This window comes from Eutrema salsugineum, unplaced genomic scaffold (genome assembly GCF_000478725.1).
Source record: "Eutrema salsugineum unplaced genomic scaffold, Eutsalg1_0 scaffold_2, whole genome shotgun sequence".
NCBI lineage: Eukaryota > Viridiplantae > Streptophyta > Magnoliopsida > Brassicales > Brassicaceae > Eutrema > Eutrema salsugineum.
Genome location: NW_006256829.1, coordinates 6,110,116 through 6,126,487, shown reverse-complemented (window position 1 = coordinate 6,126,487; position 16,372 = coordinate 6,110,116). Strand labels below are relative to the sequence as shown.

The window sequence follows — 16,372 nt, the reverse complement described above, 5'->3', positions numbered from 1 at the left end:
TCTGTGTTCATTTATTGAATGTAGAGTTGGATCTTTCGGCGAAAGAGCCTTGCTTTGTTATGTTTAACATGAGTCGCCACAAATTCCGTGGTAGTCTTCTAAGCCAAATCACGTTCACTTTTGTCTTTTCAGGTTTAAAGGAACAAGAACTAAAGAAGCAAAATTTCCTAGCGGAATCAAGTTCGCTTGAATCATGCATTTTACTGTAATTTTATGGACACAACTCCATTTCAAAATGAAATGAAGATCTTATTCGAATTGTCGTGTCAGGTCTCTGACTAGTCAAAGTGAACATGTGCCCTTATTTTCCAAGCGGCAGATCGTGATTAAGCAATATATTATGTATTTGGATAAATCGCTGGCAGCTTCTTTTGATCAATTACATTCACTGTTTTGCATATGGTTCCTAGTTGCAGTAATTCAACTGTTATTTACAAATAAACAAATACTTCACCGCCATTATATAATTGACGTATATATTGGTCAATTAGCGGCTATATTTATAGTTAAATTGTATTGACTTGAATATGAAGTACAAAGACTAATAAACCAGGATTAGGATTTAGGAATACTGTATAGATTTGATGCTTTATGTAGCTGGATAACACGATATTTTATTGTTTTTCTTCGATAGTAATCTTCATCTCGGTGGATCTTCCAATAACCGATCAATGTTTCGAATCTCCTAACATATATTATGATGAATACATTTAGATTCCATGTGTCAACAGGCTTTTAATTACAATTAAAAGTATACGTATAAAGCGGATCTAGATCTGATATATATATATAAAAATAAAGTGTCTCGAAGTACCAACGGAGATCAATGTAATAGAAGTGTATCTTTGAGTACTAACACGTAGTATTAATTCTATATATATATATATATATATAGCAGGCTGGTCTTCAAATAGCAGAAACATGAACCAAACCCAAAGCAGAAAAGAAATGGTTGAAAAAACAGAGGATTTCAAGTATCTAACGCCTAATGGATATAAACAAAGATGTCCTTTGTCTCATCCGACTCAACCTCACACCCTTTCTCCTCGAGCCAGCCGGACCCCTGAATCCAATTGCTTCATATGCGGGAAGCAAAAAGACATTACTGATCCTGGTTACCATTACCACTGCACCACCTGCGATGTTTGTTTCCACAGTCACTGTTTCGAGCAGCAGCCTAGAAAAATCACACATCCTTTTCACCTCCAACACCCTCTCCTTTTAACCTTTGGCAAGCATGGAGATATCATTGACGGCAGCAATATTTTAACGGATCAAGACAGCTCTAAAGCTGTCGCTGTCAACTCCAACTTCAGCACATCATCGCATCCTGGTAAGTCTGGATTGCGTAGCTTATACGATAACTGCACTTGGTGTGGGAAATATATACCATCATCATTATCGGGTCCTAGATGCACAGTTTTCTATCGATGTTCTATTTGTAGCTTCTGTTTGGATACTTCTTGCGCCAAAACCAACCCACCTCTTACTATTGAAAACCCTAAATGCCATCATCATCCACTCGTCTTTTTCCCTCGACCACTTTTGGTTCCTTGCGATGCTTGTGGCCTTGTCGACAGATCAGAATCAAGTTATGCTTGTTTCCAGTGTAATTATATGGTCCATCAATATTGTGTTGATTTACCACGCGTCATAAAGATCACGCGTCATCCTCATCGTCTCTCTTATTCTCCTTACCTTCTTCCACCTCCAAATTCACTGTGTCGGATCTGCTACAAGACAGTCGACGTCAAATACGGACAGTATTCTTGTAAAAACGAGGATTGCTCTTACGTTCTCCATTCCAAATGTGCAACACATGTGATGGTGTGGGACGGAAAGGAACTCGAGTGGACACCTGAAGAAGCCGATGTAGTTGAGGATATTCCACCATTCAAGAAGGTTGGTGATGGTTTGATAGAACATTTTGGTCATGAACATCATCATCTTAAGCTCGAGAAATATATTAGTGTACGAGACGCAAAGAAACTATGCCAGGCGTGCGTCCTTCCAATCGGCCAGCGTGATTTCTACAACTGTGTGCAATGTGATTTATTTTCTCCACATTGTATGTGCTGGTCTACCTAGAAAACTGGATCATGCGTTGCATAATCATTCTGTTTTCCTCGATCCATTTCCACTGCCCAAAATCAGTAACTTGCAGTGTTCAGCTTGTGCTCGATGTTCCAATGGTTTCAAGTACAAGTGCTATAAAAAGGGTTGCCAGATTAGTTGGTTCACGATAGATGTTCCTTGCTGTTTAGTTCCTGAGTATAGCACTGAAAAAGTCCATGAGCATCCCCTATTCATCGCTCCGTACAATTACGACCATGAACCTTATCGCTGCAATGGTTGTAAGAGACGTCTTACGAAGACTCGTCTACAGTGTACACTCTGCGACTTTTCTATTTGTTATGAATGCGCTACGATTCCAAAGGAGTTACAGAATAAATACGATGAACATCCTCTCACTCTTTGCTATGGAGAAGACACGGAAGGTGGTGGCAAGTATTGGTGCGAAGAATGTGAAAAGGAAGTGGATCGGTCAGAATGGTTCTACACATGCAACAAATGTTGCATCACTATCCATCGAACATGCCTATTCGGATTCTACGTTTATCTGAAGCCTCCTTACACTTTCGAATATTTTTCTCCTTCTACCACGTCGGTGGAAGTTTTTGGCAATAGTAGTAGCCCTCGACCAATTTGCAATCGGTGTGAGGATCGTTGTCGGGGTTCTACTTACTTCAAATTCGACATGAAGACTCTTTGTTCTTGGTGTCTTTTTGCACCCCCTAAAAGATAAAACATAAATAGAAAATTATCTTTTTTACATTACATGTAATATGGTGCAACGCATCTTTGTTACTCTTTTTAGTCCGCTTACCAGCTTACACCGTGTTCGACCAAATATGTTTTAGGGTTTTTCTTCAGTTCTCGCATTTTGTGTTTGTTCAGTTCCCTCTTCTTCTTTTTCTATTCTCATTGCCTTTTATTTAGTGTAAAATATCGTTCCATTTTTTTATGAATAAACAAGCCGGGAATAATCTTTTCTTAAATCTTTTTTTTCGGTATTCAGATTCGTATTAATGAAAATTGGAAACTTTAAAGATATGATGAAGTGGCAATGACCGTGCTCAGCAATATATCGGGTTTCACACTTGGTCAGTTCCCCACTCGCTATCTTGGACTGCCTCTGAACCCCCGTCGAATCACATTAGCCACTTTGCAGCCATTTATCGATCGTATTACCTCTAAAATTCATTCCTGGACGGTTAAGCTGCTGTCATTTGCAGGAAAGATACGCCTTATCTCCTCTGTGATCTACGGTATGGTCAACTTCTGGAGCTCTGTTTTTACTCTTCCTAAGTCTTTCTATAACAAGATTGATTCTCTCTGTGCGGCATTCCTATGGAAGAATAAGACCAACTCGGCAAATGGAGCAAGAGTTGCTTGGGTGGATATATGTAAGCCAAAGCAGGAAGGGGGTCTTGGAATTCGGATGTTAGAGGAATTCGCAATGGTTTTTCGGCTTAAACATGTCTGGAATTTCTTCTCCAACTCGGGTTCTCTCTGGGTGGCTTGGTTAAAGGCACACATTTTCAGAAGAAAGAACTTTTGGCAAGTTGATGATGCAAATAGATTCTCCGCCACAATATGCAGTATGGTTCAGTTGAAATATGTGTTAAGGGACTTTCTGCGTTGTGTGGTTGGAAATGGGCAATCGGTTTCGTTCTGGTATGATTATTGGAATGATCTTGGTCCCCTTATCTCAATGTTTGGAGCTTCTGGGCCTCGGCAACTCCGTATTCCAGCATCGGCCCTCGTTATTAATGCCACAAGACATGGTACTTGGCACTTACCAGCGGCTCGTTCGGACATCTCTGAGACTCTTCATATTGTCCTCAGTACCATCACACCCCCATCCAGTTCCATGGGCGATGATTACTACCTTTGGCCTAATGTTGGGGGATCGTTTGGACCTTCATTTTCCTCTAAGGTCACTTGGGATCATATACGTCACTCATCTCCGACAGTTTTGTGGCATAAGCTTGTCTGGTTTAAAGAGGAAATTCCTCGCTGCTCCTTCATAGCATGGCTTGCTATGCTTAGGCGCTTACCCACTAGAGATCGTCTCTTGAGATGGGGAATGTCGGTTCAAGCTGTTTGTCCTCTCTGCGATGCAGACCTGGAATCACATGAGCATCTATTTTTCCGATGTTCAGTCTCTTCTGATCTCTGGACTCGGTTTACTGGTTCTATCTGGTCTAACCCCCCACTGTCTCTCGAAGCTGTGGCTCCGTGGATTGTTAGCAGGAACTCAACTACCTCTCGTCCTCTCCAGGTCCTCGCCAAGCTGATGTTTCAATGCATCTTATACTCTTTGTGGAAGGAACGTAATGCCCGCGTGTTTACTGCCTCGACGTCTTCGGTTACCGTCCTTCGTACCCGTGCTGACCGTTTGATAAGGGATCGCCTCCTCTCCTATCCAACCAGGAGCCTCTTTTCTCAGTCGTTGCTCGAGCTTTACTTTCAGCAAATTAGATCTATTAGTTAATATGTAATCTCTCTCTTTCTATCCTGTATTTCTTCTAATAAGTAGCTCGCCACAACTCTGTATATATTTTAAAATCTGGTATGAAATCTTAACATTTTCGACAAAAAAAAAAAAAAAAAAAACTTTAAAGATAAAACTATTGCTGTACACGAAACGAAAGTAGAAAGTTTTGTGAGAACTCGCAGATAGAGTCAAAACGGTCAGGCCCAACAACTTGGCGGGCTTTAGTTTACCTCTTAATAAATATCGTTACAGTTTCAAAATCAACAAAACCCTAATTTCCGCAATTAACCTTCTTGTTGTGTCCGGAAGCCGGCAAAGCCCACCGAATTGAACCTAATTTTACGACAGAGAACGGTGAAGATTGAAGCGGAGGCTCCTCCGTACATCGTTTCGAAATAGTTCACTTGCGCAAGTATTGCTCAACCTTTTATTTTCAGCCTTCTCTTCGATCCTCTGTTTGGAATTTCTACATCGGATTTCTCGGGGATTTCAGTTTTGTTTTCGGATTTTTCAAGGATTTGAGTTACGTCAATTTATTTTATAATTTTGGGGAATGAAATCCTACATTGGTTTACTGATGTTCTTTCGATTATTTATTTGGATTCTAACTGGAGTTTTTCTCGAGTCCTTAAGTTTCATAGGGCTATAGAACTACAATGTTGAATTATTGGTACCCAAAAGGGTTATAAATAGTTAAGAGAAGCTCAATTGTCATAGTCCAAATTATTCAGGATTCTAATATTTTTTTTTTTCCTTTGTTGTTGGCAGAATCTGTTGCTGGGAAGTTAAAATGGGTAAGCTGATAATTTGTCTTAGCAATGGTGAATGGTCTAATCTATCTGTCTATTTCAGCTAGGATTTTTAAAAGAATCTCCATTTGTATGTTTTTGACCCTCGACAGGGAACTCACGTCATGAAAAGCGAAAAGAGGCTCGCTTGCTGAAGAACCAGAAAAAACATGAATCTTGGCTTCAGCGTCAGGTACTGAGGGAACCTTTGTTTAATAACTATGGTATACTTTACTATGCACAAATCAACCCCTGTTAAAATGGTTCGTTGATGTGTAATGTTGGTTTTCTGGATCTCAGAAGTCGCAAAAAGAGAAAGGAGTATCATCATCAGTTCAGAAGACTAGTGAAGTGATCAAGTCTGAAAATTTTCATCAGATGAGTGATAGTGAAACTGAACATTTGGAATCAAGTAGACCTAGTGGAAAGAAGGATGATGGAAAATCTCTTACACAAAAGAAAGGCGAGGTTAGAGTCAAATCAAACGAGAAGAAGATGCAAAAAGTACACAGAATGAAAGATCTAAAGAAGCCAAAAAAGACGAAATTTGAAGAGTTTCTTGAAATGGAGACACAAAGCGCTTCAGTATCTGCTGAGCAGGATCTTGTACTTGAGAGGAAGCTCGCAAAGAAGCTCAATGTAAAGAAAGGAAAACTAAGGGGCTTGGATGATGGTATGAATGAATTGTTTGAAGGACTTCCATCTTTATTGGATTCGATGGGATCTGAACTCGGTGATTCCAGTAAGAAGCGTAAGAGAAAGAGATCCGTAGAAAGACAGGACGATGAGGTTGTTGAACAGCAAGAAAACAGAGATTTGGAGCATGAAGATTCTGATTTTTCTGATGAGGCAAGCGAAGAAGAGCCTAAAAGAAAAAGAGACCGTAAACAGCGTAAGAAGAAGAAGTCTCTGGATGAAGCACTAGAAATTCATCCGATGAAAATCACAGATGGTGGTGAGCCAGAGATTGTTAATTATCACGATTCACCGTCAAGCTTGGAGAAAGTAGAATCTCCTCTGCAGGAACGTAATCCTGAGAGCAGCATCAAATATGTTGCTCCTCGTTTTAGATCTCAGGCCAGAAGTGAACCTGAAGAACACACTAAAATACGTACTCGGGTAAAAGGTATGGCTAGCAAAGGCAGTATAACCTGTGGTGTTTCTAACTCTGTAATCTTAGTTTGACATGCTTGATATGTGTTGCAGGTCTTCTTAATAAGATGGCTGAATCCAATGTAGAAACAATAACTTCAGAGCTTTCAACAATCTACCGCGTAAGTTTCAATATCCTTCGCAGTTTTTCCTCCAGAATTATTGATAGTTGTATTGTTGATATTGTGTGCTTATCATAATCATATTTCACTATGAAAATTGCTTCAATACTATTCTGTTATTGTTTATTGCTTCCCTGTAGTAACCCCTGTAATATTTGCTACTGCAGACTGTTGCGAGAAGTGTGTCCTCTCAGATTTTCTGTGAAGAGGTTTTGGCAACTTATGCCAGAGGCAATGAGCAGTTAAGATACTTTCTAGAGTTTCAGCTGGTGTTACTACTAACCCTTGAATAATGTAGAACTGCTTGGTTACATTGGCGACCATATTAGTCGATTCATGTCTGAAAATTTTGTTTTCCTTGTTAAGGTACTCTGTATTTGCTGCTTTTATAGCTGGTATGGCGTGTCTAGTTGGAATGGATTTTAGTGCAAAGCTTATTGCTTCACTTGCCAAATCTTTCGAGGTATGTCCTCCTCTATTCAACCTGTATGGATTGCTTGCTTAATTCTCCACAATATGTTTCTTTTCATAATACTGCGTTAATTACAATTCCTTAAATTTGTCTTTAGGATGAATACCAGAAAGAAGACAGTCTCTCTTTGAATGGAATTACTCTTTTACTCTCTTATCTGTGCGTATTGGGAGTTTGCTCCAGGTAAACTTTCTGCAGCTACACATTCTTTCAGTTTAATCAAGAGCTATAGCCTATAGGCAAGTGTAGTTATTCTTCACTGTTTTGAAATTTCTAGAACTGAACCAAGAAAGCTGTTTACTTATCAGTTTATCAAACCAGATAATCTAAACACACTTTTTCGTCAGAATCTTGTGGAAATGAATTTTCTACACTTTTGAACACTCTCGAGTGGTCGTCATGCACTATGGATTTTAATTTTTTTCTGGCATGGATGTTTCCTGCTTTCTTACCCCAAAGGACTATCTAGTTCTTTTATGCAACAGCACTAGAAAGTAGAGTTATCTTATTTTATTTATTTTTTTACTTTTTTCCATACACTTAAATTCACGATTTTTTTTGGTTATTTTCTGGGACGGAATGTAAATTTTTATATTTGTTTCTGCAGTGATCTTATTTATGATTTTCTTATGACATTGGGGAAGCGGCTGACTGAAGTTGATGCATGCACTATTTTAACTGTTTTAGATTGTAAGTTTTATGATTATCCTTGCATGGTCATATTAGGTGTTTTTAGTTTTGATGTTTCACCTATAAATTCTTGATTATGCTTTGAGTAGGCTGTGGAATGAAAATAAGAAGTGATGATCCTCTGGCTATGAAAACATTCATCATAAGCATCCAGAACAAGGCAAATGAAATTAAAACTTCACCGGATGGCCAGACAAAAATAAAAAAGTACACAGTAAGTGATCTAACAAAGATTCTCTTCTTGAAGAAAATGTTTTGATATAATTTTAAACCGTTTCTTACACTGAATTTTGCAGATGGAAAAGATGCTTGAAACCATTGCTGCCATCAAGAACAACAAAGTGAGAGCCAAAGAAGATTCCGTCCAGAACACGAGGGTAAAGAAGTGGCTTCAGAAGGTAATATCTCAGCTAGTTTTTCCTCTATATGATATTTAATGGATTTCATCATGACAATCATAAACTTTGCGCTTCTGCTTCTCACCGTCACTTTTGGATGAGTAAGTTTGTGCCCTTATTTATTACAATCTGCACAGTTGAGAGTGGAAGAAGTATTACTAAGAGGGCTCACATGGAGCAAGCTGCTTGACCCCGAGAAGAAGGGTCAGTGGTGGTTATCTGGCGATGTGGTGGTTAAATCAAACAATGCTGAAGATGTAGCACAAACAATGGACGCAGAGGTTGTTGAGGCCCAGAAGATGTTAAAGCTAGCTGATTCACAGAGGATGAATACAGATTCCAGAAAAGCTATCTTTTGCGTGATCATGAGTAGTGAAGACTACATTGATGCATTTGAGAAACTTCTTAGATTGGATTTGCCAGGAAAGCAGGACAGGGAGATCATGAGGGTTCTAGTTGAATGCTGTTTACAGGAGAAAGCATTTAACAAGTTCTACACAGTTCTCGCTTCAAAGTTTTGCGAGCACGACAAGAATCATAAGTTTACACTACAGGTACTTTTCTACTATCTTATAAAGACGAAACTGGTTTATGTAACGAATCCATTTTCTCTTTATCATCTTGTGTTTTTTTTTCTTATAACAAATTTCCTGCAGTATTGCATCTGGGATCATTTCAAAGAACTAGAGTCAATGTCACTTCAGAGATCAATGCATCTGGCGAAATTTGTGGCAGAGATGATTGTATCGTTCAATCTTTCCCTTGCGGTGCTCAAATCTGTGGACTTGGCAAATCCAGTGCAGTTAACTCCAAAAAGAATTATGCACTTTCGAATGCTGTTCGAGGCCATCTTCGAGCACACTGAGAATCTTGTGTGGAACGTGTTCACGCGCATAGCCTTGAATCCGGACTATGAAGCTCTGCGCGATGGCATCAAATTCTTTATGAAGGAGTATGTTGTGAAATCTAATAAGTCAATCTTTGGGAAATTCAGGAAAGCGAAAGAAGCTCTTAACAATGCAGATGGATTGCTCATGTGATTCTGTTGCCATAAAGGATGTGAAGGCCAACAATTTTCAAGCTCTTTTTACTCCGATTATGTAGAAACTTTTTCAATTGACAGAAATTTTTGTGTAGTTTCTATTTTTATTTTAAGGTTCCAAGTTTCAGTAGCTTCAATAAAAAATTGTAGAGATCTTAAAGATATTCCGGTTTTCTTATGTCATCAAGTTAGATGTTCTTTTATACTTACTTTTTGTAACATTATGTTACAAACGTTCAGTGAACACTAACATTGAGAAGTTAAAATTGTACATGGATTTTAAAAGCTTATTTGGGAAACTGTTTCGATAATGTCTTACATTGTACACATTTTCTTTTGACAGAAACTTTTGTGTACTTCTATTTATTATTTAAGGTTTCCAAAGTTTCATTAACTTTAATAAAAATTTGTAGAAACATAGTAAAAGTTGATGTTCTATAACTTGTAACTGGTTTGGTTGATTTCACACAAATTTTTTGCAAAGTAATAACATATGCTGTTTAACTGCAAATTTGCAATTTTTGCTTCAGAACATTTTTATGAACACTGTTGAGAAGTCGAAATTTATTTGGGAAACTGTTTCGATAATATGTATAAGAATCAATCTTTATTTCCTTTCAAGAAACCTTAGAAAAAAGACATTCCATCAGAGAAATAAAGGAGACAAAAGGAAAACACAAACATTGCAGCAAATCCAAAGGATGCCATACCCTCTCTCTCTCAGCAAGAGGGAAACCATATGCATCAAATCTAACTTCGTCTAAAAATATTTCTTAAAAAGTAATTAAAACAAAAACATAACACAAGCATTGTAGATAAAAGAACCGTATCCTCGTTCAAATCATTCATATCTCAATATTTCAAGCTTTCTTCACTTGGCACTGGCGAGCTGGGAGCGGATGAGCTTAGCCGCATCAACCATGTTCTTGAGCGCGGGCTTAACCTCTGTGTACTTACGGGTCTTAAGACCACAGTCAGGGTTAACCCAAAGGATGTTCTGCTCAAGAACAGCAAGCATCTTGTTGACTCTGTCTGCGATTTCCTCAGATGATGGTATTCTTGGAGAGTGGATGTCATAGACACCTGGACCAATACCAGCGCCGTATTTCACTCCCTCACGGAACACAGAGAGAAGCTTCTCATCAGATCGGGAGTTCTCGATGGTGATGACATCAGCATCCATGTCGATGATGGAGTGTATGATGTCATTGAAGTGGGAGTAGCACATGTGAGTGTGGATCTGCAATTAGCCAACAGAAGAAGAAGTTAAAGCAACTGAGGAAACATAGATAATCGAGCGAGAGATGTTTGAGGAAGCAAACCTGGGTGCTGTCTTGGACGCCACAGTTGGTGATTCTGAAGGAGTGAACAGCCCAGTCCAAGTAGAAAGCGTGCTCTGATTTCCTGAGTGGTAATCCTTCTCTAAGTGCAGCCTCGTCAATCTGAATGACACCAATTCCACCTTTCTCAAGATCCTCGACTTCGTCCTTGATGGCCAAAGCGATCTGGTAACAGGTTTCGTGCCTACAAAGTTTTAAAACATATATGTTTTAGTGGTTTTTTCTTTGGGTAAGCTGTATTTATTTTTGGATTAAGGTCTTTTATGTACCTGGGCTGGTCATTTCTGACAAAGGACCAGTTGAGAATGGTGACGGGGCCGGTAAGCATTCCCTTCATTGGGCGGGAGGTCATGCTCTGAGCCATTGCGGACCAGAAGACAGTCATTGCCTTGGGACGGCTCACATCACCGTAGATAACTGGTGGTTTCACACAGCGAGATCCATAAGATTGGACCCATCCGTTTGCGGTGAAGGCAAAACCAGACAACTGCTCCCCAAAGTACTCAACCATGTCGTTTCTCTACAAAATTGTTGAAACATGTTCGTCAGATACATTAACAAGAACTACCAAAATTAACTTTGAATATTAGTCTCGGTCGACTCAATTCGAGGGTTCACGCGATAGCATAGAATTTTTTTTTTTTTTAAAAGAAGCTCACCTCTGGCTCTCCGTGGACAAGAACATCGATGTCAAGTTCCTCTTGAAGGTCAACAACTTTCTTGATCTCTTCCTTCATGGCCTTAACGTAGTCCTCCTCAGAAACCCTAATAAAAGAGAGATCAGTGAAACCGTTAGCATCATACAGATTTAAGGAGATACAAGAGGTTGAATTTAGGAGACTAACTTCTTCGCCTTGTACTCTCTGCGAACTCTCCTGAGCTCTACGGTCTGTGGGAAGGAACCAATGGTTGTGGTTGGCAAGATTGGGAGGTTGAGCTTCTTCTGCTGAGCATCTAGCCTAGCACTAACATTAGTTGAACGACGGTGGTCAGATCCCTTCAAAGCAGCAGCCTGAGATAACAAGAATCAGAAACTATCTCAATCAATAAAATATTAAGAAAATAGATCATTTGAATGAACATGGCTTAGGTTTGACGTCAAACTTACAGCCTTCTGAACACCCTCGTTGGTGACTCTTGGGGAAGACCTCCTTGAAGCCAAAGCAGCAGCGTTGGCAGAGAAAAGGGCCTGAAAGAAAAAAAAATTAGAGTTCTAGTGTTTACCAAATCATTTACATTGCAGATTATTTAAGGAGCCAATAAAGAAGCACGTGGGTATATTTTTCCAAAGAATACCTCATCCTTCTGACCAGCCAAAGCCTTGGCCAATGCGTTCACTTCAACGACCTTCTGGGCAGCAAACGCCATCCATGACTTGATTTCATCGTCAAGCTTAGTCTCATTGACAAGATCGACGGCGGTGTGGAGAAGGGAGCAGGAGGTTGAGACCACAAGCTTGTCTACATCAATGCAGAAAGATAACAGATCAACATTCAAATATTTGATTTTGAGTACGCCCCCTAGTATTGTCAGGTAAAAGGCAGTGGAAGCAAATAATACCTTTTCCAACAATACCCTCAAGTGCCTGCAAAGTGCTGAGAGACGCAGCAAAGTCATTGGCCCAGATATTCCTTCCATCAACAACACCAGCAAAGAGGTACTTTCCCGCGGGGAAACCTGCCTTGACCAATTCAAGAGTCTTTGTGCCACGGACCAAATCCAATCCAAAGGCAGTGACACCCTTCAACGAAGTTAGGGTCTTGTATGCTTCAGCAGGGATATCAGCGAAGTAGGTCTCCACAAGAACATTCAAACCAGAAAGAGTTGATTCAAGTTCAGCATAAGCCCCAGTAAAGGCCTGGAGTTTGTGGCCCTCAAGATCCATAACAAGGACAGGCTCATCAAGCTGAATCCAGGTGGCACCAGCTGCCTTAAGCTCGGTAATCACTTCCCTGAACACAATCAAAGTCATCATTACAGTGGTATGTCAGAGGATCATTCATAACATCAGGGACATTGATGGCCATAAAGAAAGAAAAAAAAACGAGGTGATTTCTTACTTGTAGACTGGGAGAATTTTGGGGAGAAGAGAAAGAAGGTCAAATGACTTCTCCACACCCTTGGCAGCCTTAGAAAGCAGCAAGTAAGAGACAGGGCCAACAAGTACAGGGACGGTCTCAACACCAAGCTGCATAAACATCAAGCTTATCAGATAAGCAACTTTAAGGTGTACAGAATTCAACAAGAGTCAAATGATTTCTAATAGCTATTCTATCAATTAAATGTGGTTTATGAATATTCAAGTCAGTTAATATTCTTGACAAATCAGCATCCTCGGTGAAACACCATTCAATAAATCTAAGCTCAAACACTAAATCTTCGAGACCTAAGCCTATGATCTCCAATAAAATAATCCTCGATCAGACATAATAATCTCATAAGTAAATGGATAATAGTGAATGATACGTACTGCCTTAGCCTCCTTGTACTCATTCACTGCCTTGTGAGATGCGTAAGAAAATTTGACCTCAGGGCCCAATTCAGGGACGATGTAGTGACTGCATCCAAAAAAAAAAAAACATTATCACATTAGTTCACAACTCAGAAAAGCCCAACTATCAATGTCATTGCAAAAGACACAACAAGAGAGCAGGAGACTCACTAGTTGGTGTCAAACCACTTGGTCATTTCCATGGCGGGCACAGAGGCATTTCCTCTGGCCATGGAGAAGTAAACATCTAGACCGATCTCACCACTGGTGTATCCATATCTGGGAGGAACAGCACCTAGCATGGCGGTGGTGTCGAGAACCTGGTCGTAGTGAGCAAAGGTGTTGCTTGGGATGTACTTGGTCCCAGCCTCAGACATCTGTTTCCAGATGGCCGACCTGAGATCAGCCGACACCTTCTGAAGATCCTCAGCAGTGCTCTTGCCATCCCAGAAGGATTCCAATGCAAACTTGAGCTCTCTCTTCGGGCCCATACGAGGATATCCAACAATGTGAGACGCCATTTTGATTTTCTTTTACTGCATCAAAACGTAAAACCAAATCGAGATCAATATCTAACTCAAATAAAATACGAATTCTTATTCATTTACTTGTTAATATATATAGAATAATAAACCGGCGTTTCAGACTCCGAGAAAGCGAAAACAAAACTGACAGAAATAAAGTTCACGTGCTAAGAAAAAAAAAGGGTGAAAAGTTTAGCAGCTTTTGTCGTATTAATGATTGAGATAAACAAGATGAGTCCACTTCAAAGTAGAATCGAAAACATGCGACATTAGTCCTTGCGAGATGAAATAAAGCGGATCTAAGCCATATGAACAGAGAACACCAATCATTTTCACAGATGACAATAGATCGCAATCAGATCCAGAACCAGATCTACGTATCAAGTGACAGCAAAAACTCAGATCTGTAATTGATGAGCTCCTCACCGTTTAGATCTCAGAGAAAAAACACAATACGTACAAATAGATCGCGGAGAGATCGAATCAAACACGATATTGAAATCGAAAGCACTTAATAAGTAGTAATAACAACGTAGGTGGAGACGAAAACGAAATGAAAAGCGGAGCAGCTAAATAAGGGAGACGTGGGGAAGCCATAGAAACTCGGAGACGTACCTCACGGAGGAAGAATCGGAGAAGAGAAGAAAAAGGGTTGGCTACGAAGAGAAGAGAGAGCGAGGAAGAAGAGTGGGCTGTGTGTGTTTATTTATAGCAAAACTAAAATGATAGATCGTTGGGCTCCGTCTATGTGTGTGTAGATCTGGTGGTTGATATTTTCGGCATACTTATTTATTATTTTATGTGTGTGTTTTTCTCAAAAATTGATATTTTTCAACATTCTTTGGTACAGTATTTTTTTTAGGGAAAATTTACCTTATTCCGGATCGTCCCGATCTGGTTCCCTCAAAAAAGGAAAATTACAACTATATCATATTGGTTCGACATAAAAACCTGGATTACCAAAGATAATAATATATATTTTTTTTAAGATAATAATATTGCCACCTTCTATACACTAATATATAAATTACCAGATAACTTTTATTATTCCCCCCCCCCTCAAAGCATATTACAGTAGTTGAGAGAAGTACCTACGATTTTATTGTTAATTATCGATGGGTTATCTTTAAATTTTGATGGTTAATAAAGTCAATCATTTAATTAACGTATTTATAAAAGTATATAAAGAGATTAAATAGAGGATTAAAACGTGACTGGGAGTTGGTGTACGTGGGAGGTCGATGAGTGGGTGGCATGGGACCCACGGAGGTTGGTGGAATCACATTTCACAGTAAAGTTTCTATTAAATACGACGGCGTTTAGTGTCAGCACGATGAGTATCGAAAATTGTTAATTGAGGCCTGTTTATGCTCATCTCTAGAGCAAAATTGTCCGATATTATAGTCGACTCACGACTAGGACAAACAAAAATATTAGTATGTTACTTTTTTTTTAGTATGAATGAACAAAAATATTAAGTTCGGTGAATAGAGTAGGTAAAGACTAAAGAAAGAGGGATTATGGACCCACATTACATATAAATTTGTGTTTAAGATTAATAAACAATGTGATGAGTGGTCTTCATCTTGTTGTTTGCTGATAATTTGGCCACCAAACATTGATTCTTAACTTTATTTATTAACTCCATTACTTCGCTTAATTTACATGCCACTTTTTCTTCTAGTCTAGGTTTTGATTTTTCTTATGTTATTATAACGTTAAATCTTATATTGGTACGCACGATTTATGTAACTACAATAATACATAGGTAAACAACTAAACATCCTTAAAATCTCGCTGTCCTCAATCCTGCGTCACAAATTCATAAGACTAAAAGTCCATATCTCACACTGGTAAATCTACAAAATATAAAATATGCATAGTACAATCAATATGTTTTTTTTTTTTCACGACCAATCATTGATTTTTAATTTTGTTACGTAATTCAAAGTTTATATAATAGTCTAAATCATACCACATACACCAGTTGATTGTTATAGCTCTTTTGCTGGAGTGATACTAATATTCTAAGCTTTGGAATATAAAATTGTCTTTAACCAGTTTACTAGTTTGGACTTTTGCGTACGATTCTCTAATCTCTTGTGAAATTGTGTAGGTCTATTTTGAGTTTAAAATAATAAATCAAAAAGATGCTGTTGCAAATAGAGAAATCAGTCAACAAAGAACTGCTATTTTCGTAATAACCGTCAACAAAATGCTTATACTCACACAATATGGATACAAACTATAGGTTATAGGTTATATGACTTGTATTCTGTCTTTCTGTGGTGTAATATAGGGGCTGGGCAAAATATCTGTTATATTTGCTTCGATCCGTCATCCGTCTCGATTTGATCCGAAAAATCCGGATATCCGTAATTTTATAGAGCAAAGCAAATACTAAAATTCAATATCCGTTAAAAACGGAGCAAATCACAAATACTAAAATAAATTAAGACGGATATCCGCTCCGCTCCGCTCCGATATAAATATATATGTATATATAGATAGATAATAATTCATATAAAGTGTATAATTATTCTATATAAATGTAATTTTTATGAGTTTTTGTTTATAAATTTGATTATTATAAATATTAAAACTTAATAAGTTAAGTAAAAATATATATTTTTAAAGAAAATATTGTCATTTTTAGCTAAATTTTGATTTTGAAAATTTTTATTTTAAATATATTATTATTTAAATATTTTTTTGGGGTGGATCGGATATCCGACAATTCAAATTTTTAGCGGATATCCGAAAAACGGATATCTGGATAGTTACAGAGCGGA

General features: G+C 38.5%; 3 protein-coding genes across 3 annotated transcripts; 2 read left to right on the top strand and 1 right to left on the bottom strand.

Moving 5' to 3' along the window:
- Window positions 1–948: 948 nt before the first annotated feature.
- LOC18017346 lies at window positions 949–2,806 on the top strand. Its single transcript, XM_024156584.1, is given in 2 exon segments — window positions 949–2,052; window positions 2,054–2,806. Coding segments are annotated over 2 exon segments (1,857 nt in total).
- Window positions 2,807–4,838: 2,032 nt separating this feature from the next.
- Window positions 4,839–9,392, top strand: LOC18017345 (nucleolar MIF4G domain-containing protein 1). Its single transcript, XM_006400275.2, has 13 exons — window positions 4,839–4,973; window positions 5,330–5,355; window positions 5,463–5,542; window positions 5,650–6,475; window positions 6,556–6,623; window positions 6,791–6,864; window positions 6,990–7,086; window positions 7,193–7,278; window positions 7,703–7,785; window positions 7,875–7,999; window positions 8,082–8,183; window positions 8,321–8,737; window positions 8,840–9,392. The coding sequence occupies exons 2-13, from the start codon at window positions 5,352–5,354 to the stop codon at window positions 9,221–9,223; spliced, it is 2,346 nt and encodes a 781-aa protein (XP_006400338.1). The 5' UTR covers window positions 4,839–4,973; window positions 5,330–5,351; the 3' UTR covers window positions 9,224–9,392.
- Window positions 9,393–9,813: 421 nt separating this feature from the next.
- On the bottom strand, window positions 9,814–14,323 carry LOC18017344 (5-methyltetrahydropteroyltriglutamate--homocysteine methyltransferase 1). Its single transcript, XM_006400273.2, has 12 exons — window positions 14,196–14,323; window positions 13,228–13,592; window positions 13,036–13,123; window positions 12,626–12,753; window positions 12,126–12,517; window positions 11,862–12,025; window positions 11,674–11,754; window positions 11,411–11,577; window positions 11,225–11,330; window positions 10,835–11,085; window positions 10,548–10,749; window positions 9,814–10,465 (listed from the first exon to the last, which is right to left on the bottom strand). The coding sequence occupies exons 2-12, from the start codon at window positions 13,575–13,577 to the stop codon at window positions 10,097–10,099; spliced, it is 2,298 nt and encodes a 765-aa protein (XP_006400336.1). The 5' UTR covers window positions 13,578–13,592; window positions 14,196–14,323; the 3' UTR covers window positions 9,814–10,096.
- Between the last annotated feature and the right edge of the window lie 2,049 nt (window positions 14,324–16,372).

Excerpts from the sequence above, each read along its gene's own strand:
- LOC18017345 (XM_006400275.2), top strand. Across the intron at positions 5,543-5,649 it reads AATCTTGGCTTCAGCGTCAG|AAGTCGCAAAAAGAGAAAGG; the intron begins GTACTGAGGGAA and ends TCTGGATCTCAG. Across the intron at positions 7,087-7,192 it reads CACTTGCCAAATCTTTCGAG|GATGAATACCAGAAAGAAGA; the intron begins GTATGTCCTCCT and ends ATTTGTCTTTAG.
- LOC18017344 (XM_006400273.2), bottom strand. The coding sequence starts at position 13,577 with ATGGCGTCTCACATTGTTGGATATCCTCGTATGGGCCCGAAGAGAGAG. Across the intron at positions 12,754-13,035 it reads AGTACAAGGAGGCTAAGGCA|CTTGGTGTTGAGACCGTCCC; the intron begins GTACGTATCATT and ends ATGTTTATGCAG. Across the intron at positions 12,026-12,125 it reads TGAGGGTATTGTTGGAAAAG|ACAAGCTTGTGGTCTCAACC; the intron begins GTATTATTTGCT and ends GCATTGATGTAG.